The sequence below is a fragment of the Polypterus senegalus genome, chromosome 3, assembly GCF_016835505.1.
Source record: "Polypterus senegalus isolate Bchr_013 chromosome 3, ASM1683550v1, whole genome shotgun sequence".
Classification (NCBI taxonomy): Eukaryota; Metazoa; Chordata; class Cladistia; order Polypteriformes; family Polypteridae; genus Polypterus; species Polypterus senegalus.
In genome coordinates, this window is record NC_053156.1 from 25,352,445 (window position 1) to 25,375,816 (window position 23,372).

The following is a 23,372-nucleotide window of genomic DNA, read 5'->3' on the forward strand; positions in this document are numbered from 1 at the left end:
ACATATGAGCGGCGACAAAATAGCGCCGATTAAAACGCGGCGTCAAAATCGCGCAGACAAAATCGCGAAAGTTTCATTAAATATGAATTACTAGTTTAAAGCATATATAATAATGTTTATTTTAGAAGTCAATATTATGAGACGCGGCACGCCATCAGCACGGCACGCAGATAGACCTTAAGATCACGCCCTGCATATGTAGGAAGAATTGCAGCAAGACGTCTTGATAGTTAAGCGTATTTAGACTTGCTGACTGCCGGTAATTCCGCTTTGTATACGACGTGTTATGCCAACCCTCGACTGAGTTATTTGTTCGCGGCATGCCATCAGCAGTTATAACAGTTATAACCTAGCACATAATGTGTACATAATGCGCGCACGCGCGTCCCACTCTCTTGGCCTCTCTCGCGATTTTGTCGCCGCGCATTTGTCGAAAACCAGTTCGCGGGTTTGTCGGCGCTCATTTGTCCATCGCGGTTTTGTTGGGGCGCATATGTCTATCGCGCTTTTGTTGGTGAACCATAAAAGTAAGGTCCGATGGCCAGTGCAGACAGAAGAACAAACAAAAAAAACTCCAGACTGCTGGAGAAAAAAAAACAAAATCTGCAGGGACTCCAGGCCATGAGACCACCCAGGACACCAGTGGGCATTCTACCTAACATAATAAATGATCTCAATTAGTCCTCATTGTATTCAGGCTTCACATGGAAGAATTAGACAATGCCGGTCATGTGGACCTCTAGTCTTCAATCCATCAATGTGGGGGCGCAGATCACCGGGAAAAGAACAGCAGAAAAAGTAGGGGTTAGTACTTCCAGACTACTGGAGAGTCCCAGAAAGTGGGGACTTTTACTTTTTACAAGTTTATAAAAAATAAAAATATAAAAATAAGATTAGGCAATACTAAATAACAAAGAATAAAGTAAGGTCCGATGGCCAGGAGGACAGAAAAGACAACATCTGCAAGGGTTCGGAGGCCATGTGACCACTCAGCCCCCAGCTGGACAAGAAAGAAAGGGCACACTCAAAACTGCTGAGCTGTACTGAAAGTTAACATTGCGGATTAAAAGTAAGTTTCTTTTTTTTCTGGTGTAGTCTTTCTGCAAGAGATTGTTACAGTACTACAAATTGTAATATAGGATATTAATTCTTTAAATGAAATAATAATTGGGGTTACCAGACACACTCTATTACCTGAGGCGGTTACCAATTTCTTTCCTGTATTTTAGTTTCTCACTTTGTTAAAAAAAATTCTGAATTTGTCTCATGTTTTAAAAATAACTCATTTCTCAGTTCATCAGCATAGCAGCATGCAAGTTGTTGTAGAAAGAGCACTTTGTAACGATTCGTTCTTTTCAGCGAGTCACTCGAATCGATTCAGCAGAGGTCAGCAGAAGTGCCGTGATGCGTGTGTCATATTAGAACATAGAAAATAAGAATTTAAGAAATTTGACAAACGAGATGAGACCACTCAGTCCATCAAGCCTGATAGTTTAGCTAATAGCTCAGCTGTCCCGATGTCCCATCCAGGTTCTTCTGAAAGGTTGTCAAAGTTTCTCCTTCAACTCCATGTATCGGTAAGTTTTTCCGGAGTTCCATGACACTTTCCATAAAGAAGTGCTTCATGGCTTCAGTTTGAGATCCACTGATGACCCCAAGTATGTGGTTCACACTTAAGATGGCTGAATTTCATTGGATCTCCTTTATCAATGCCTATGAGGATTTTAAATACCTGCATTAGGTCCCCACACAGTCTCCTCTGCTCGAGACTAAACAGGTTTAATTCTCTGAGGCTGTCACAGTAGGACATGTCCTTACGTCCCATGATGCACTTGGTTGCTGTCTTCTGCACATTTTCTGGTTCATGTTGTCCATGTCTTTCGTTTCACAGATGTTTAAAGGGTATGTGCAAGTGCCTCCTCTATGATTCATGAGTCTTCGTCACTTATGATTCTTTCTAGCTAGAAGCAAATCCTGAACGGTGAATGAAAACTCTGTCACTGATGATTCTCTCATTCATCATATGAGTACAACACAACAACAACAACAACAACAAATTGATGTTGCACCGTATCAATTGTTTTATTTTATATATTTGTTATTGGACTTGTTTTACAGACAATATATTAACATAATATTACATTTATGTCCCTAGATAGACAAAATTACACCTTATAGAACTAATATTCTAATTTCTCACAATTGTTTGCTTTCAGATTTACTTTAATGCGTATTTTGTATGGCTCATTGACTGTAATGGAATACCCTCTTAAAAATAAAGGGGCTGGCATGGTTCTTCAGAGTGATACCATAGGGGAACAATTTTTAGCTCCCAAAAGACAACGACAACAATTTATTTTTTGTACAGCACAAAATCACATGAGGAATTCCTCAATGGGCTTTAGCAGGCCTTGTTTTTTGACAGTCCCCCCTTAGCCCACCCCTTATGCTTAGACACCCAAAGAAGATGAGAAAAAAATCTTGTAGGGGGATGAAATCTTGGGAAAGACAATTGATCGAGAGAACCCCTTCCAGGAAGGTTGGGCATACAATGGACATCAGAAGTGGGGTAAACGCAACACACAAAACAGAATGCAGGTAATCCTCGACACAGAGCTTGAGGGCCAATCTGTCATGGTCACCTCAGAATTACAACACAACAGTACAAACTACAAGGCAAAATGCAAGAATAGGCAACACTACTCACTAAATACAGAACTGTCACGTAAGACAATACAGATTTGTTCAAAAACATCAAAAACAAAGTAGAAAGCTATTGACATAAATGAAAAGCAACACCATCTGTCCATCAGCTAACTGTAGGACCACAGCTAGATTGTAGAAAAGAAGAAGTCAGACAAGCCAGACACAGTCAGAGTCCTGGAGACCTCAGCCAGCTAGACGCCTCCCTCTACTGGCCATTCTATAGCTGACTCAGCGATGGGCTGGCCAATCAGATAAAAGGACCCTTCTGCCTGATGATTCCAATTCTCCTATACCTGAAATTACTTTTCCATAGACAGGCAAAAAACTTGCCAGGTGGGCAGTGGCACCAAGTGCCACATGAGAATTGCTGAGAAGAAAAACAGAGTAGGTGAGTGTTAGAAACAAATTAAAAATATCATATTACTTATGTTTTAGTACCAATGACTAACAACAGTGATGCAGTCTGTAATGTTAATCAGTAGCTCTAGTCAGGGTATGCTAAACTGAAGTAGTGAGTCTTCAGCCTGGATTTGAAGGGTAAGAAAGAAGGGGCATCTATACTAATAAAAGGCAAAGCCCTCACTCTCTCACTCACTCACTCACTCACTCACTCACTGACTCATCACTAATTCTCCAACTACCCATGTAGGTAGAAGGCTGAAATTTGGCAGGCTTATTCCTTACAGCTTACTTACAAAAGTTAGCAGGTTTCATTTCAAAATTCTACACGTAACGGTCATAACGTTTGATAACGTCCGCCATGTTGAACTTTCTTATTTATGGCCACATCTTCACGAAATTTGGTAGGCGGCTTCCCTGCACTAACCGAAACCAATGTACATACTTATTTTGGTGGTATGATGCCACTGTCGGCTGCCATATTGAACTTTCCAACAGTCTTTGTTACTTATGGGCCCCTCTTCAAGAAATTTGATACGCGGGTTCCCAACGCTAACTGAATCCTACTTACGTATATATATACGTCCATAGCCTGCAGCTCGGTCACCGTGTGAGGCGCCGTTGGGTCCCCCATCCCAACGCCTCCATCGTTGTTGGCTGCCTGCCTATATAAGGCCGTCCGTCGCTCCAGTCTCTACATTCCCTTCCTTGCTTCGCCACGGGATTCACATCTCCCTGCTGATAACTACAGCCTTTTTATTTAATCCACGGCTTCTCCGCTGTTTTATTGTTCATTTATTACAATTATAGTTATTGTGTAGGTATTTTAGACTTACTTTACATTGTTCAGGTACCCATTTCATTTATCATTCCAACTGTACACGCATTAACATGTCTATCGAGGTGATCACCATCGATCAAAGAACTGTCACTTACCGAGTGGTTTCCATGCCCGGAGATACCACCTGCCTTTTCCATTCTCTTTGTTACATATTGCACGGCCATATCAGGCTCACTCTTGATATCCGGAGGAATATTGTGTCTTATGTATTGAATGACTGGGACAGGTTCAAGGTGTGGACTGATGATGGTACAGGAGATAATTAGACTACACAGGAGCACTAGAAGAGTGAAATGCTTAAGCCCTTCACCTATGGTTCTGCATGTGAGTTGATGGCTGCCGCTGAATTGTTCGGTTGTTGCTTTCAAGTGTACCGAAATGGCCAAATATTTTACACCTTTCGACAACCGCCAATGCCTCTTAAACATCTTAGATTGACAGGTGACGATTTCAGTAGTGGACACTTTGATGTTTATGAATGTTTAAACTCTCAAAAGCTGGATGTGAAGTTATCAATAAAACCGGTTGTATACTTACAACGCTTGACAGATGCCGAATGTCACTTCAACACAAGTCCTACAAATACTGTCGTAATTGAAACAAACCATGAAACTCAAACCGATTATGACAGCAGCAATCCAAGCTGTGAGATTTGAACCAAGATTACTGTTCACATGGCCAACTGTACATTGCATGCTCAAGAGTAAGCTCAGCACACAGCTTGGTCATATTACAACTGGAGGGCCGAACTCACAATGTGGTATACAAAGAGATCCTTAACAAATAAGTATTGGTATATTTTCCCTCAGTTTAAAAAGGTTTAATTTTCTTTTTAATAAAAATTTTAAGGCAGTACTTCGCCTCTGCGAAGCATGGGTATTTTGCTAGTCTCTTATATAAAGAGGCAGGCCATTCCACAGTTTAGGGGCCCTGAAATTAAAGGCTTGACCTCACACTGTTATTTTATTAATCCTTGAAGTCATGAACAGATTGGCATCTTTAATTGAAAGCTGCATAAAGAACGAGTTGAACATCCAGTGAACACCGCATTGCAGAAGTCAGTCCTACTAGAAATACATTTCTCTGTATCCTGCAAATTTAGAGCTTACACTGATACAGCACGTTACTGCACCCACCACACAACGAGCCACCTCAGGATCCCAAATCGGGACCCGAGTGCAGCCGCACAACGGGTGACACCTCAGCACTGCACTAATATGCATGGAATGCCATAGTGTGCAGTTTTTTTACACTGGCTGGATGAAGGTTAACATCATACGAGGGACAGAGCAATTACAGGTTAAGGGCCTCGCTCAAGGGCCCAGCAGAGTGGAGTTTATGGGATTCGAACCAGCAACCTCCCAATTGCCGGCGCAGATCTCTAGCCTGACTGTGGTGGAATGGTGCATATTTAACCTGTTTTGGATAGTTTAGTAATGTGTGCATTAAATGACATGCTAGTGTCAAAGCTAAGGCAAAGATTGCAGGCTGATTCAGTAAAACTAATGGTGATTCCAACTGAGTTAAATAATGACTAAGTATTGTTGCTGTCAGCATCATTCCCTCCAGTAATTAACATTTCTGTTTTATCTGTGTTTAACAACAACAACATTGATTTCTAGAGCACATTTTCATACAAATAATGTCGCTCGAAATGCTTTACATGATGAAGAAAAGACAAAGTAAATAAGAATTAAAATAAGGGAACACTAATTAACATAGAATAGGCCAAAAAATCTGAATATGTTACCTGAAATCTTTCATGTATGATTGGCTACCTAGCAGAACACTAACAGATCAAAAAATCGTGGACTTAGCCTGTGTGATTGTATCAACAAGAGTTCTTTTAAAAACCACACAGCCCAGTTAACAACCATAAAGTGCCATTAAAGAAGCAGCATGTTTACGAGTGTACACTGCAAATAATCTAGTCCAAATACATTACATTAACCATATTGATTCACAATAAAAACACTGGAATGGTGAAAATAATGATATTATATAGAAACATGCATGTAAATGATCAAAATGAAGTAATTTACCAACTTAAAATATACAACATGATTTTATATTGCAGTAGATGCCCAGCGCAATGTCAAGCAGGCTCTTTTTCTGCACCGTGGGGGAGTCCATGCCCACAGCCAGACGTCTGCTGCACTTTCCATTCCGACTGTTCATTTTCATCTCTCCTTCCTCTGAAATTTCTGTTGAGCAGCTGCCGGCGTCACTACCTGCAGTTTACAGGAGACATGCGTATGACTAGAGGTGCCCGAGTCGCCTCTGGGAGAGCGCTAAAGGGGTTAAAGAGGACAGTCTAGCTGCAGGAATACTTCTTTTTATATATATATTATTTTATTAAAATCAAAAAACATTTCAAACATGCAAGTCAAGTTTAACAAAACTATTTTGCAACAAATTGACTCCCACCCGGGAGAAAGAGAGCTAGGTCAGCAGAGTAGCACTTTAATAATAGTAAAAATAAGTAAATAAATAAAAAGAGGGGAGAGAATCCACTTCCTCAGTTTAAATGCTTATTCTAAAATGTTATTTATCAGATCCTGCCAGGTTTTGAAGAAGATTTGTCCAGATCCTCTAAGTGAGAATTAGATTTTTTCCAATTTCAGATAATATATGACATCAGTTATCCACTGACTTAGAAGTTAGGATTCTTCCAGGTGAGCAAAATAAGTCTATGTGCCAATAGTGAAGTAAAGGCAATTGCAGTTTGTTTGTCCTTCTTCACTTTAAGCCCCTCTGTGAGCCCACCAAACACAGCTGTTAGTAGATTAGGAGGAATTAATTGTATGTTTTGTGTATATGGAGCTCGAATAAATTCTGTGCATTGCTACCTTCCACTCCTTTTCTGAGATGTTAAGTGAGAGATCCTTTTCCCACTGTCCTCTGGGATCTTTGAAAGCGATGGACTATAAAATGTTTTCATATATTACAGAGATGCTGTCTGAGTCCTCAAGACTGATCAATATTTTTTCCGGCATAGAGGTTGGTGGGTGGTGTGGAAAATTGGGCAGGTTTTGTTGAGCAAAGTTTTTAATTTGGAGGTAGAGAAAGAAATGTGTTGCTGGAAAGTTACATTTGGAGTGTAATTGTTTGTAGATGTTGTCTATGTACAGATCTCTAAGTCATCCATCCATTATCCAACCCTATATCCTAATTACAGGATCATGGGGGTCTGTTGGAGCCAATCCCAGCCAACACAGGTCGCCAGCCCACTGCAGGGCACGCGCACGCACGCACACATACACACACACACTAGGGACAATTTAAAGTCGCCAATGCACCTAACCTGCATGTCTTTGGACTGTGAGAGACACACAGACACGGGGAGAACATGCAAACTCCACGCAGGAGTATATATCCTAACTACATCTGCTGGAGCCAATCCCAGCCAACACAAGGGCACAAGGCAGGAAACAAACCACGGGTGCCAGCCCACCACATGGCACACACACACTATAGACAATTTAAGATTGCCAAATGCACCTAACCTGAATGTCTTTGGACTGTGGGAGGAAACCCACGTTGACACGGAGAGAACATGAAAACTCCACGCAGGGAGGACCCAGGAAGTGAACCCAGGTCTTCTAACTGCGAGGCAGCATCGCTACCCACTGCGCCACTGTGCCGCCCCTCTCTTAATGATTTAATCCCAAATGTTTTCCAGTTATTAAAAACTGCGTATGTTTCGGAGGGTGGAAAAAGGTGGTGATCGTGCAGAGGTGCCACAGATAAAAGCTTCTCCAGCTTAAAATTCTTCCTACGTTGGCTCCATATTCTGAGTGAGTGAAGCACAATTGGGTTGTTAGTATATTGGCGATGACTTGTACCTATTGGGGTACAAAGTAAGGAATATAAAGAAGTACTGCAGGATTTTATTTCTATTGCGGACCAGGCCTGTGTGTGTTTTTGTGTCCAGGTTTTTAAAGTTTGTATATTTGCTGCCCAGTAATAAAATTGAAAGTTAGGTAGTGCCGTGCCACCTTCTGCCTTAGGTCTTTGTAGGGTCGCTCTTTGGATACGTGGATGTTTTGAATTCCAAATAAATGAGGTTATGATTAAATCTAACTTATCAAAAAATGATTTATTGATGTATATTGGAATGTTTTGAAATAGAAAAAGAAGCTTCAGAAGGATGTTCATCTTGACAGTGTTAATTCCTCCAGTTAAAGAGAGATGAAGGGTAGACCATCTATGCAAGTCTTGCTTAAGTTTTAGCATACAGAGAGCAAAATTTTGTTGATAAATAGCATTATGTTTATTTGTGATGTGTACCTCTAGGTATAATAGTAATAATGATAATAATTCTTTAAATTTATAAAGCACGTTTTCATAGTGAGTGGGGAGCCACTACAACCACCAGTAATGTGCAGCATCCACCTGGATGATGTGACAGCACTAGATAATGGCAATTTAAGGATTTCATAATTCAAATGATTGTGTTGTTTTGACACGTTTTATACTCAAAGTGACACTGAAGAAGTTTAACTCACTTGTACTGTACTGATGGATATGTGAAGCTTTAATACCTGCTCATTTTGTGGAAAGGTAATTTAAGGGAGTCGTGTAACAGCAATAGGCCTCAGGAATTGTTTCTTGAGTGGGTACACTGCTGGCTCTTCTAATCGCTGACATGGTGGACCCCCCAGTGTTTCACTCTTAATCTCAGGTGCTGTTTCTGTGCTTTTCGCGGCTGTCCATACACCCCTTGCGTGTTCTCACCTGATTTGCTGTTTTTCTGGATGTTTAGGCGACTCCTAAGCTGACATTTCATACTTTAGAAATGCCCAAGTGGGGTCCCAAACAATTGTTCAAATCCAGAAGCCCCCTTTCCCCTAAGCCCTCCCCATGCAAACCAATATAGTTTATACGCATGAAAGCAGCATGCAACCAAACTGATACTGTAGCTTTGATGGGAAAGGAACAGAAGTGAACAGTACAAACCTGCAAAGTGAAATGCTTGTTCCCCCCATAGCCCACAGTGTCACTTGTTTTTCTTTTCTGCAGTTTTACTGAGAGCCCCCATCGACATTGCATTACTCAACAAGACACCTTCATGCTGTCAGGGTGGCTCAGTTATCTGCGGCTCACGGCACAGATAAGATGAGTAACTTTATGGCGCGGCCACTTCAATGGGAAAGTGCATTACAGCACAGCTGCTAGGGCGTCGTTCATAGGTGGGCTCCAGGTGATCTTTGTAAGGCCTCTTTGTTTTTATTAACTACATTTGAAAACACTCTAATTTAAAGGCTCTATAAAGTATGGTGTAAAATGCACATTGTGTTTGTAATTGATATCCACGGCTCATCCCAGATGAACAAAGGTTACGCATATAAATCCATAAATTGAATGACTGCTTGAGTAGGTTTTGCAATGAAGTGCCACGACCCTGCCTTGGATTAGGTGGGTTAGAAAGACGGGTGGACCTCCTGGGCCATTCCTTTGTAAGGAATGTGCAAAGGAAGCAGAAAGCTAATCAGAAGATATCTGAATAAGGTCAGAAAGTGTGACAGCTGTCATGCAGGGTCTCGCCTGAATGTTGGTCTACGGAGGGGGAAGCAGTGACATCACGTGCAGCCATTTGCAGCGAGTCAGCAGATGACTTTGTGTCTGCAGGTTGAAGTCCAACCAGCTCCTTTCGACACCTGATCACAATGACTGCTAGAAGACAAGGCCACTGTAAGAAGGTTTTGTAGAAGGATACTCGAAAATTCAAATATAATTCAGAGTTGACCGACTGACTGACTTACCCACTCACTCTTTAAAAACACTTTTAGTTTAGTTAAAAAGGCTGTGCAGTGCTAAAAACGTTCAGTTCATTTCATGGGCCACGTAAATGTGCAGCCTGTAAATGTCAATGCTTTATGTAATACGTTGAATTAAATTACAATTCAGTATATATTACTTTTGATCAAAATTCTCCAAAAGTTTGTAACGGTTCAAGATTTAAGATTAAGTGGTACATTCAAATCTGACCGATGCTACCAATATTATCGGGTGTGCTACAGGGTGAAATTATATATCGTATATACTCACGTATAAGCCGGGCCTTGAAACCTGAAAAATTGATCATAAAATCAGACCTCGACTTATGCCCGTTCAAAAATGCGACACTTACATTTTATTTTTAATCTTCTTGCCTCCTCCAATCTCCCATCAGTTTCTCAGACACATTGAATTTTGTTGCAGCAGTGCAGTTACCAATTTCTTTCGCCATTTCAGTGACTTGTAATTTAACACCTGCTTCATATTTTCTTCTGATCGAATGTAGATAAGTGATGCTCTTATGATGAAGGTGTGAGATACAAAAAAACAAAACAGTGCAAACGTCACTTCGGAATAGTTTGAGTATTACTGTGTGGTCACATAGGTACAATACATAGAAATAAAGACCGTGTGCTCCGTGGTTACTCTCTCAGGTGGGCGTTAGCATATCATAAACTCTTGGACTAATAGCATGATTTTCCACATTCAACTAATATGATCGACATTATAAAATACCGGAGATTATACTGTAAAGTGAAGTCTCAACTTATCCACAGGAGAACTTATCCACAAGTATATACGTCTTATACAATATATATACTGTATGTGTGTGTGTGTGTATATATACAGTGGTACCTTGGTTTACATCCGCTTTGGAATAAGTCCAACTTGGTATACGTCCTGTTTGGATGTGAAAAATTTTGCTTGGTAACCGACATTTGTTTGGAATACGACTCGCGTGCTAGAACACCGCGTGCTACCCTTGTTTACCTCTCTCGAGACAAAGCCACGACTGCCCAGGAGTGTCAGTATGCCAGCTGCTAGCATTCAGTGAACAACCCGCGCTATAACTCTCTGTGAATTTTAACATGATTTTGTGTTTTTTCACGTAAATTTGAATTGATTGTAGAAAAGTATGAAGGTGGCATGCGTATCTGGGACTTGGCTGCTGCATACCGTATGCCGAGAACGATGGTATCTACGATTGTGAAAACCAAAGATGTTATTAAAAATTAAAGCAAGGTTAAATTTTCATTTATTTCATCTAATTGCTTTTGCATTTATGTATTTTAACATTTAGCAGTGTTTTAATTATTTTATACAACCCCATTAATGTATAATATGCCAATAACAATAGGATTTTTTTTCATGGGAACGTATTAATCGTTTTCCCTTTATTTCTTATGGGAAAAATTTGTTTGGTATACGTCCTGTTTGGTATAAGTCAAAGGGTCTGGAATGGATTAAGGACGTATACCGAGGTACCACTATATATATATATATATATATATATATATATATATATATATATATATATATATATATATATATATATATAAACTGCTCAAAAAATGAAAGGAACACTTTGAAAACACATCAGATCTCAATGGGAAAAAAAAACAATTGTGCTGGCTATCTCTGCTGCTAATAATAATAATAATAATAATACATTTTATTTATAGGCGCCTTTCAAACACTCAAGGACACCGTACACTTTACACAACACCCAACACACAATACAGTACAGTGTTTACATAGAGAAGGCAAGTTTAAAAAGATGAGTTTTAACTGAAGACTTAAACAGAGAGAATGAATTAATGTTTCTAATCTCAGGAGGCAGTGCATTCCAAAGTCGGGGGGGCAGAACGACTGAAAGCTCCAAGCTATGGACTGATATGGTGATGTGTTAGGAACGAAAGGATGGCACATTGTGTAATGGAAATGAAAAGGATCAACCTACAGAGGGCTGAATTCAAAGACACCCCAAAAATCAAAGAAAACAAAATGATGCGGTAGGCAGGTGAGTTTACTTTGCCAAAATGTCATTGCAGCAACTCCAAATCATACTCAGTAGTTTGTATGGCCTCCATGTGCTTGTATACATGCCTGACAACATCCTAACGAGATGACGGATGGTGTCCTGGGGGATCTCCTCCCAGATCTGGACCAGGGCATCACTGAGCTCCTGGACAGTCTGAGGTATCTAATGGACCGAACCATAATGTCCCAGAGGTGTTCTATTGGATTTAGGTCAGGTGAGTGTGGGGGCTAGTCAATGGGATGAATTCCTTCATCCTCCAGGAACTGCCTACATACTCTCCCCACATGAGGCCGGGCATTGTTGTTCACCAGGTGGAACCCAGGAGCCACTGCACCAGCATAGGGTCTGACAATGGGTCCAAGGATTTCATCCTGATACCTAATGGTAGTCAAGGTGGCGTTGTCTAGTCTATAGAGGTCTATGTGTCCCTCCATGGATATGCCTTCCCAGATATACCATCACTGACCCACCACCAAACCGGTCATACTGAACAATGTTAAAGGCAGCATAACGTTCTCCATGGCTTCTCCAGACCCTTTCATGTCTGTCACATGTGCTCAGGGTGGACCTGCTCTCATCTGTGAAAAGCACAGAGCACCAGTTGAGGACCTGCCAATTCTGGTATGGCAAATGCCAATCGAGCTCCACGGTGCCAGGCAATCAGCACAAAGCACACTAGAGGATGTCGGGCCCTCAGGCCACCCTCATGAAGTCTGTTTCTGATTGTTTGGTCAGAGACATTCACACCAGTGGTTTTCTGGAGATCATTTTGTAGGGCTCTGGCAGTGCTCATCCTGTTCCTCCTGGGTTAAGGTGATGGGTTAAGGACCTTCTCTGGCCCCGTCCACTCTCCTAGTGCCTGTCTCCTGGAATCTCCTCCATGCCATTGAGACTGTGCAGGGAGACACAGCAAACCTTCTGGCAATGCTACATATTGAGGTGCCATCCTGGAGAAGTTGGACTACCTGTGCCAGCTCTGTAGGGTCCAGGTATCGCCTAATGCTACCAGTAGTGACACTGAGCATAGCCAAATGCAAAATGAGTGGAAAAACAGATGAGGAGGGAAAAATATCAGTGGCCTCCCTCCACCCGTTAAACCATTCATTCCTGTTTTGGTGGTCGTCTCATTGTTGCCCCTCTAGTGCCCCTCTTGTTCATTTCATGAACACCAAAGCAGCTGAAACTGACAAACAAGCCCCTCTGCTACTTAACTGACCAGATCAATAGCCCACAAGTTTCATTGACTTGATGCTGTACTCTCATTAAAAAGGGGTCCTTTCATTTTTTTTTTGAGCAGTCTATTTTATATACTTTGTTAATTGCCAAGGGGAAATTGTCTTTTCACATGTCCTTTTGGGGGTCACACCGCCCCTGGAGCAATTTTCCAGTTAAAGGCCTTGCTCAGAGGTCCAACAGAGTAGTATCCCTTCTGGCAGTAACTGACCACCTTCCAGATAGTTATACCCCACATTCCCATTATTCCCACTAGTTACCTGTTCAATTCAGTTTCCTTTAAAATTGCGTTTTCCAATGACCATCACCAAAAGCCACAATCAGTCAGTAGGAAAAGCAGGAATTACTCATCAACAGGAATGTTTGTCGTGTGCCATTGCAACTGTTCAAGAGTATGGGGCTCCAGTGAACTTGTGATGTCAGCCCTACATGTTTTATTTACTTGGTGAAAAAAACATAACGTTTAAAATTTGAAATTGACAAATCATCAGGTGTACCATACTGTACTGTATAATATTGTGCCTGACAGTTTAAAATTGCAGACACAGAATTTCCGAAATTGAAGAATAAAAACCGCAAGTTAATAACAAACTCTACAATTTACAAAAATGTCATATAGTCCCACAAAGCAGTCAGTGCTTCAATTGACTGAGTTTTAAAGACATTTCCAGTCTTTTTGCAGTCTTTGTAGTTCGTTCTTTGCTTTGAGTGGCTGATCGTCGTACTCGTAACAGCCATGAATTAACGTATCTTACAGGATCAAAGCACGTGAGTGGAAGACCAACCAATCAGGTGAAGAGAAGTGCGGAGACAGTGCCTGTCAGTAACGAGGCCGTCATTGGTATAACAATTTGATTCATTCACAAGAACTGACGTTCACGCTCACTTGATTAAACCGGATTACAGCTGAGAGCGTGCAGTAGAGGCTTCAGGTTTTTTGGAATGGTTTTTCATGATGGAATCCGAGAATCGCGTCTCTTTTGAATAACTGTAGTTTTCTATAGATGTCTCTAATATGGACAAATGTGTACGTACCCAAACCAGTTAATGTACAGCGCACAGCACACAGCGATGGGTAAAAATATACAGATTTGGACAGTATAGAATTAATTAGAGAATCATTTAATATGTAGTCAATGCCACGACCAGTTATCGTGGCCACTGGGCCGGTACGCTGTACTGGCACATGCCATCACCAAAAAAGCCCTGGCACTTGGTATAAAGTAATAACAAATATCATATATAGAAATGCACAGAGTTAGTTACATAGTTCTTCTGATACGAATGCTTAACCAACGGCACAATAACAGGAGGGTCCATTGTCTTTTTGGTAACACAGCCAACATCACTATAAAGCAGACACAATTAAACCAGTAGCAGCAAAAGTAGGAACTGTATTAATGAAATAATCTTATTAAAAACATACTTCTGTAAAGCTACAGATGATGTTGAAGCTGAGACTTCAAGTCTGGGTGCACGGCTGCTTGAAATGTCTTCAATCCACGGAGGTCTTGTCAGTTTCTTTGGGGACAGAGACATCTTGACTGGGTGACGATCTTCACTCTCCTCTTCTTCTTTCTTATTTCTGTTCCCACGTATGCACAGCATGCATCCCACCTACAGAGCCCTGTCTTCCTTACCATTTCACAATGACATACCTGCAAAACCAATCTTTTTCTTTTGGCTGCTCCCGTTAGGGGTTGCCACAGCAGATCATCTTCTTCCATATCTTCCTGTCCTTTCCATCTTGTTCTGTTACCCTCCATCACCCCACATCCATAAACCTTCTCTTAGGCCTTCCTCTTTTCCTCTTCCCTGGTAACTCTATCCTTAGCATCCTTCTCCCAATATACTCATCATCTCTCCCCTGCACATGTCCAATCCAACGCAATCTCACCTCTCTGACTTTGTGTCCCAACCGAGCTGACCCTCTAATGTCCTCATTTCTAATCCTGTTCATTCTCGTCACACCCAATGCAAATCTTAGCACCTCCAGCTCTGTCTCCTGCTTTCTGGTCAGTGCCACCGTCTCTAACCCATATAATATATCACTAACCCATAATCTCGCCTCTTTGTCTCCCAACCGTCCCACCTGAGCTGACCCTCTAATGTCCTCATTCCTAATCCTGTCCATCCTCATCACACCCAATGCAAATCTTAACATCTTTAACTCTGCCACCTGCAGCTCTGTCTCCTCTTTTCTGGTCAGTGCCAGTGTCTCCAGCACTTATTACACAGCTGGTCTACCATCCTGTAGACCTTCCCTTTCATTCTTGCTGATACCCGTCTGTCACAAATCACTCCTGACACTCTTCTCCACCCATTCCACCCTGCCTGCACTCTCTTCTTCACCTCTCTTCCACAATCCCCATTACTCTGTACTGTTGATCCCAAGTATTTAAACTCCTCCACCTTCTCCAACTCTACTTCCTGCATCCTCACCTCTCCACTGACCCCCCACTCGTTCACACACATGTATTCTGTTCTCTTCGCCAGGCTGATGTGCCTTCTGATCCTAATTACCTCGGGCTAATACATTTGTAAAATATGTCCAGCAGTCTGTTTTTTAGGATTCTAAAAGATTGATGTAAAAGAAGCAAATCAGTAAGTACAGTATAGAAGTCATTTAAAAGATGCTGTGTATGGCTGGAAGAAACACAGGTTGAGTCTAAAGAAGTATTGGGGTGCCAGTTGGGTAACCCCTTTATAATCCCAATGGCAGGTTTAAATAATACAGGCCTACGAGAGCACAAAGCAAAAGACAAAAGAATCATCTTCTTGGCTTCTCAAACTGTCAGCTAATAAGAGCGGGTCTGAATGGCGCATCTCCATCTTACATCAAATCTGGGTTCAAGTGAGACGCCGCTATTTGGGGTTGTTGAGTGTTTATAGGCCTCCAGCCTGAAGGGGCAGAGTCTTGATCCTAAAGGGGTGTCTTCTGTACATACAGTGCACATATGTACTGTAAATGTAAACTTGTCATTGTGACTCGGTGCTTTGAGAAAAATGGCCATTTCTGGAGTAATTGACTGCATCCCTAGAAGGGGAGCAGGAATGGAAGGACAGCGACGGACTGGCATCCTGTCCGGGTTGTATATGGGACCTTTACCCGGATGGGAGCAGTGGGGGAAGGCTTCTAATTTGGAATACATTTATCCCCTGTCTGCTAAATGGCAGCATTCCAGCTCTTCAGTAATCATGTGGACACCTGCAGGGCATGATGGGAATTGTAGTCCTGTGAGTCAGCCCTGCTGAGTCCCATAAGTACCGCTAAGGGGAACGTGAGGATTCATGATCCCTGTTTATTGGGGCTTCTGCTTCACCCAGGAGTGCTTGCATTGAGTTATGTTCTGTCGCCACAAGTACTCTCAGTTCCGACATAAAAGGTGGCCATCCAGCCTTCTGCAGTGCAGTCACAGTCAGGAGGAAGGAAGGCAACACTCACTGGAGGGAGGTGGACAGAGAGAGAATAGAAGAGAAGGAAGGAAGAAGAATTTGATCATGTTCTGCTTGTGCAACCTTCATGAGGTATTTTGATATTAAAAACTTCTGTTTTGAACCCGTGACCACAGTTCTGTTATTAGTGCCCAGGGTTTGGAGCTCCCTGTCTGTCATACTGTGTATTGAAAAAAGTGCAGTTGTACTGTAAAGCTTATTAGCAACATTAAGAAGTGGGTGCTAGCAGACATCTCCGGAAATTTGGATTCACAGTACAGTAATTGTACAATTAACACGCAACATGGTGGCTCAGCGGTTGCACCGCTACACCAAACAGTCTAGAAGAGCACAGCATCTTTAAAGCCCAGACTGGCCAGTTCTGCCTTAGTTGTCCCCCAGTGTCATGGTCCCTTCTTTTTCCAGGATTTGTTCCTGTCTTGCACCCTATGATTGCTGGGATAGGCTCCAGAACCCCCATGACCCTGGTCTTGATTAAGCAGATTAGAAAATGGCATAGCATGACACCCCAGATTTAATTATGTCAACACAGACAGTGCCCAGGCTGCACTATTTTACCTTTGGCACAAACTTGAAAATTATAATAACTGATGAGTTTAAAGCATTTACGTTGAGATAGTAATCACTAGGGAAAGGTGTTAGATAAAATCAAGTAGATACCAAGAAATTCAATATGTAGAAGTGTGAAGCAAATGTACTGTACTCATCCTGTGAGCCATTTTGACATGTTGCTTCCAAAGGAAAGGCGCTATATAAAATGTGCTCTTAGGAATTTGTTGAAAATTTCTGACAGCCTGTGTCCTTGAATACCATTGTTTCTCATTGCAATAAAAAAAAAAATAAAATTAAATAATAATAATAACAAATCTACACAAAGGATGTGACATTCTCATGCTCTCTCCCCCTCTCCAGCTCCCTCACTCCACGCTAGCAGAGTCTTTCTATTTTCCTTGATGCAGGATATACTGTAATGCACATGTTACCTCCTTGTCCCTTCACACGTCCTAACAAACGGAAACGGGGTCTCTCAGTGCTTAAACAATCGGGACAGGGAATGGCAGCTCTTCACACTCTTCAGAAATAAAAATCAATTGGGGATTTTGTTCACTTTTCTGGCTGATGCCTCTCTGATTTGCGTTTCCCATGTGCTTCCTTTCTAGTGAGTTGTTTGAAATCAACCATTTCAAGACCATCTACCACATGTTCATTGCCATTCTCTGCGTGTTCATCTTCAGCACATTGGCGGTGGACTTCATCGATGAAGGCAGGTGAGAGGAGTTGGAGTTACGGCATTTGAGTGGGCTCTTTTGTTAATTTCTGATGTTGTTATTAACTTGGGCTGTCAAACAATTCCATTAATTGTGTCTTATGTATGTATTTATTTATTTAAATAGATAGATATTTGAATTTTTACAGAAGCTATCTATCTATCTATCTATCTATCTATCTATCTATCTATCTATCTATCTATCTATCTATCTATCTATCTATCTATTATATAGTGCCTTTCATATCTATCTATCTATCTATCTATCTATCTATCTATCTATCTATCTATCTATCATGACTTTCACATCTCCCTCTCCCCTTTTTATGTGACACAGTTTTCCCGCATGAAGGTAATGTGTGAGAATAGTCAGACCCCACTGGGTGACGTCTCTCAGTCTCATTCATATCTTCAGCTAACTTATGTATGTTGTGATCCATTTTGCAATAAACAGCATTCATGGACAAAAATTGAGTTGTACTTTCATGGCTTGCAGTCTGTTGTAGATTTTGTTGCCTTACGTTTGAGTTGTTAGCAGTGGCAGGACATGTGTTTGAAGTGATAAGCCAAGGACGCTGTACTTCTTTGGTATTTAAATTTGCGCATACTAATTTTGAAGTGTGCCCATTTTCTTGCAGTCTTAAACTGTTAAGTACTAAACTCTTATTAAATTCAAGTAAATGTGAGATTTCTTAACTCCCACCTGTCAGCCAGTCAGTCAGTATCCAACCCGCCATATCCAAACTACAGGGTCACGGGGGTCTGCTGGAGCCAATCCCAGCCAGCACAGGGCACAAGGCAGGAAACAAACCCCCGGGCAAGGGCACCAGCTCACCACAGGGCGCACACAAACACACACACCAAGCACACACTAGGGACAATTTTAGGATCGCCAATGCACCTAACCTGCATGTCTTTGGACTGTGGGAGGAAACCGGAGTACCCGGAGAAGACACATGCAGACACGGGGAGAACATGCAAACTCCACACAGGGAGGACCTGGTAAGTGAACCCTGGTCTCCTTACTGTCAGGCAGCAGCGCTATTGTTATTGTCTGTTTTTACATGCATTGTTATTACTCTTTAATTTAATATTCTTCTTTATCAGTATGCTGCTGCTGGAGTATGTGAATTTCCCCTTGCGATTAATAAAGTATCCTATCTATCTATCTATCTATCTATCTATCTATCTATCTATCTATCTATCTATCTATCTATCTATCTATCTATCTATCTATCTATCTATCTATCTATCTATCTATCTATCAGTGATGGTCTGCTTAACTGACTTCACACCGAAGACATTTCTGTTCTTTTCCTAGACTCGTGCTGGAGTTTGATCTCTTGGTTTATGCCTTTGGGAAGTTCTCAACAGTCATTTATGCCTGGATTTGCATGTTCCTCTACACCCTCATTGTCCCATACATGGCCTTGTGTTTCTGGGGCAGTTACTACCCATCAACTAAGTTCCACACTTTATTCACCATTGTGGTTGGCATCCTTGGTTTGACCTGCCAGCTGTGCATCCTGGGAATTTATCCAATTTACACAGTGATTCATGGTCAGCTGCCACCTGCCTCACGGTTCATCGTCATCCTGGAGCAGGTAACAGTTTGTTTTATTTAGTTTTTATTTGGGCCAAATTGGGGATTATTGTTGGGCACCTGAATAGGCAGTGACAAGGCATTCCTATGGGCTGTCATGTTAATATTTTTGCAGTATTGATTCTTTTCTTCCCTCTTTAGATCCGATTTATGATGAAAAGTTACTCCTTCATTCGTGAAAATGTGCCAAAGTTCATCTCTGCCAAGACAAAGCAAGGTGAGTTAACTGGAACCTGAAAAGCAACTGTTGATGATTTACGTCAGGTAAACACCAATTTCGAATGCCAGGGCATAGTTGGCTATTTTTGTTTCCTTCAGCTACCAGAGGACAAGGTGGGAGGCAGTCAGAAGGAGAAGTGGGAGACATTTTGATTGGATATAATTTATAATCCATGGTACTTAAGCTCTCAAACTCTTGTTAGGGAAGATGATGCTAGGGATGTGGAAGAGGGAGTGCTCAGGATCAAAGATTATTTGTACTGCCATTGCCTACTTTTTTTATATAGCATATTGGTCAATAGAAATTGTTTTCAAATATGCATTAAAATGGTTAACTTTGCTGTTATAGAATTATAAATTTAAGCAAATATCTTTTAACCCTTAAACCACCACATACTTGGGGGTTAGTGCACCCCTGGACACCAAATACTTTTTTGCTGCACTTTTTAAGGAAACGTCACAATTCACCAAGAAAAAGTGAAATTTTAGTGAAACACATATTTTTTCATGCAAAGAGCATCACAATTATTGCAACACTGATCATTTTACACACTGAACTGTAAAAACTGGAACATATGTACAACTGACACCATCGATGAAATTCAGCAAACCACCTGCACTTGAACTGGCTGCTCACAGAGGACAACGCTGATGCTGGCAGGCCAGTCAAGTGCAGGGGCTCAATCTCAGGGACAGTGAGGCTGATTTGCTGGGAAGAGGTCATGAGCTGGCTGCTCAACGAATGTATGGCACGGACAGATCGGCTCCGGCGTGCTGGCAAATTGAACTGGGAGCTGACTATGGCTGGTTGCGGCATTTTAAGGGTTAAAATGGCATCCTGAGCAAACTAGCTTTTTGTGTAAGTGTAGGACGTCATCTCTTTGTCTTGATCTAAAAGCTTGTGGAGAATACCAGTGATCCCTGTAAAGATGGCTGGTCTTTGTGGCTACCGACTAGCCAGTCATTGTCAGCTTTTGTACGGTTTTACCGGAAGAGTTAATGGACTTCAGTCTTTTCCATTTTTGTTTTGTTTTGTTACAGCTCAAGTTATCGAACTGCCCAAGTTCTCCCAATATCTTTATTTCTTGTTTTGTCCAACGCTGATATACCGAGATTCATACCCCAGGTGAGTAGCTGATGAGGGATATACACAGCAGCTAAAAACTGACTGAAGCTGAGTGACATATAGTGCCTTATCTATCTATCTATCTATCTATCTATCTATCTATCTATCTATCTATCTATCTATCTATCTATCTATCTATCTATCTATCTATCTATCTATCTATCTATCTATCTATCTATCATATAGTGCCTTTCATATCTATCTATTGTAAACGCTGACCCGGACACAGACAGACGGACATCTTTGTTTCCCCCAACACACTGTTTATTTACAATATATACAAACAAAAGTCACGTGCACAAAACCCCAGTGCCTCTTGCACCGATTCCCAACAGTCCAGGCCTTACAGTCTCTGTGCCTTTTCTTTGACCGCCTCCCGTCCTCTCTTTAGCTCTGTCCACTTCCACCCGACATCCACCCATGACTGGAGGGAGGCGGCCCCTTTTATAGGAACCCGGATGGGCTCCAGCTGCTTCCCGGCAATCTCCCACGGACACACCCCCGTGTGGCGGAAGTGCCGGCTGCCCACCCGGAAGCCGTCCGGGTGTCCCGTGTCGTCTTCCCCCCGGCACTTCCTGGTGTGGCGGAAGTGCCGGGCTCCCAGGATAATCAGGCACTGGGGCGCCGCCTGGCGGTGGCCACGGGTCCCTACAGGGCTGGGCTTCCAAGCCCTGTACCCGACGCCTCTAGCATATCCAGGACGGACGCCCCCTCTCGGTCTGGAGGAGGCACAAGCCCTCCTCTGGTCCTCCCGGGCGTCCCGGCCGGGGCACCGGCATTGGGGCGGTGGCCACGGGTTCCTACAGGGCTGGGCTTCCAAGCCCTTTACCCGAGGCCCCCAACATAACCAGGACGGATGGCACAAGCCCTCCTCTCATCCTCCTGGGCGTCCCGGCCAGGCTCCAGCCCCGGCCGGGGACCACACTATCTATTATATACTGCCTTTCCTATCTATCTATCTATCTATCTATCTATCTATCTATCTATCTATCTATCTATCTATCTATCTATCTATCTATCTATCTATCTATCTATCTATCTATCTATCTATCTATCTATCTACTTGATCGCACTATAAGCTCCTCCTTGTAGATCATTTTATTGTATACTCTGTGCAGACGTTAATGAGTTTTAACCATGAATGATACCTGTCAAGAACAGTCAGTAATTATCCAACCTGTTATATCCTAACACAGGGTCACCGGGGGTCTGCTGGAGCCAATCCCACCCAGCACAGGGCGCAAGGCAGGAACAAACCGCAGGCAGGGCGCTAGCCCACCACAGTTGTCAAGAACAATTTAGTATAATTTTTGTAACCATTTGCCCCAACAGTTATTTATTATGGACATTTTGGAGTTACAGATATGCGGCACATTGCCTATAGTGTTGAGCGAAACAGTTACGTTTTGAATCACACTAAAAAAATTTTCACAAGTTGATTTTTCAATTGAGGAACTTTTGGAAGTAGAAAACAAGGATTAGTCCTCCCTAAGATCTTGTGTACATTCCTGTCTTTCCCTGTGTATTTTTCTGCAGCTGCCTAACGCATGTAACGTGTACTGTGCTGGTAAATTCAAATCTCGTTCACATTGTGAAGTGTGCTCTTTAAAAATACGACACTCTTCATAATTTCCACAGTAACTCTGAGGCTCAGGATCTGTGCTGGTATCTGAAAGGTCGCCGGTTCAAATCTCGTTACTGCCAGAAGGGATCCTACTCCATTGGGCCCTTTGAGCAAAGCCCTCAACCTGAAAATTGCTCCATATGTGCGGTAAAGTGGCTGACCTGGTGCTTTGACAATCTCCCCTCTCCCCCCCAAAATGTTATGCAAAAAGGCAATTTCCATTCAGGGATTAACAAAGTATAAGTGAATTGTGATGAATTATTATTCATTAATTCCTTTTTTATTGGTTGATTATTTGTGCGGCAGTTTGGTCAAATGAAATTGCTTTTTTTTTAAAGATAGGACGTGCACAATTTCCATGAAAAAATGCAATGAAACACACCACCGTGCACATTTATGGGTTCTATTAATCTGCTTTTACTCTGGGGGCGTTGGACTGCCCAATGGCTGTCCCCAGGAGATATGTGAAAGCTAACAAATTCCTAATACAAGAAATTTTATAAGGCAAACATAAATAATGAAAAAAAAAAGATGCTGTGGTAGATTTGGCAGCTATGGAGGGCCGGGCTGCGGAATAACGCTTATGGAGCAATATTCCTTTTTCATTTTCCCATCACAGAATACCACCAGCTCTTGTAATCTTTCCTCATAACTCATCTCCTGTAGACCTGGAATCAGCCTAGCCGCTCTTCTCTGGACCTTCTCTAGTGCTGTTATGTCCTTTTTGTAGCCTGGAGACCAAAACTGCACACAGTACTCAAGATGAGGCCTCACCAGTGTCTTATAAAGCTTGAGCAGAACCTCCTGTGACTTGTACTCCACACATCAAGGCGCTATATAAGCTGACAGTCTGTTAGCCTTCTTAATGGCTTCATAGTGGCCACATGTTAACAGCTGCTATGCAGTTACCCAGTAGGATGACAAGGAAACAGGCAGAACAAGCAACATAAATGGACATCAGAACAACTGTATATACAATAGGTCAAAGTCATCCATTTTTTTCATCATATGATGCTTCAGATTCCTCCCGTGACTTGTACTCCACACATCAAGGCGCTATATAACCCGACATTCTG

The 23,372-nt window shown here is 42.0% G+C and overlaps 1 protein-coding gene across 2 annotated transcripts in view; it reads left to right on the plus strand.

Annotated features, from left to right (window-relative positions):
* The window catches only part of LOC120524936 (sterol O-acyltransferase 2-like), a 92,006-nt gene that overhangs the window by 50,508 nt on the left and 18,126 nt on the right, over positions 1-23,372 (plus strand). For both annotated transcript variants that reach the window (XM_039746815.1, XM_039746813.1), the window contains exons 6-9: positions 17,618-17,725; positions 19,046-19,328; positions 19,469-19,544; positions 20,588-20,672. In XM_039746815.1, coding sequence (XP_039602749.1) covers positions 17,618-17,725; positions 19,046-19,328; positions 19,469-19,544; positions 20,588-20,672 — 552 coding nt within the window. The remainder of the gene's footprint in view (positions 1-17,617; positions 17,726-19,045; positions 19,329-19,468; positions 19,545-20,587; positions 20,673-23,372) is intronic.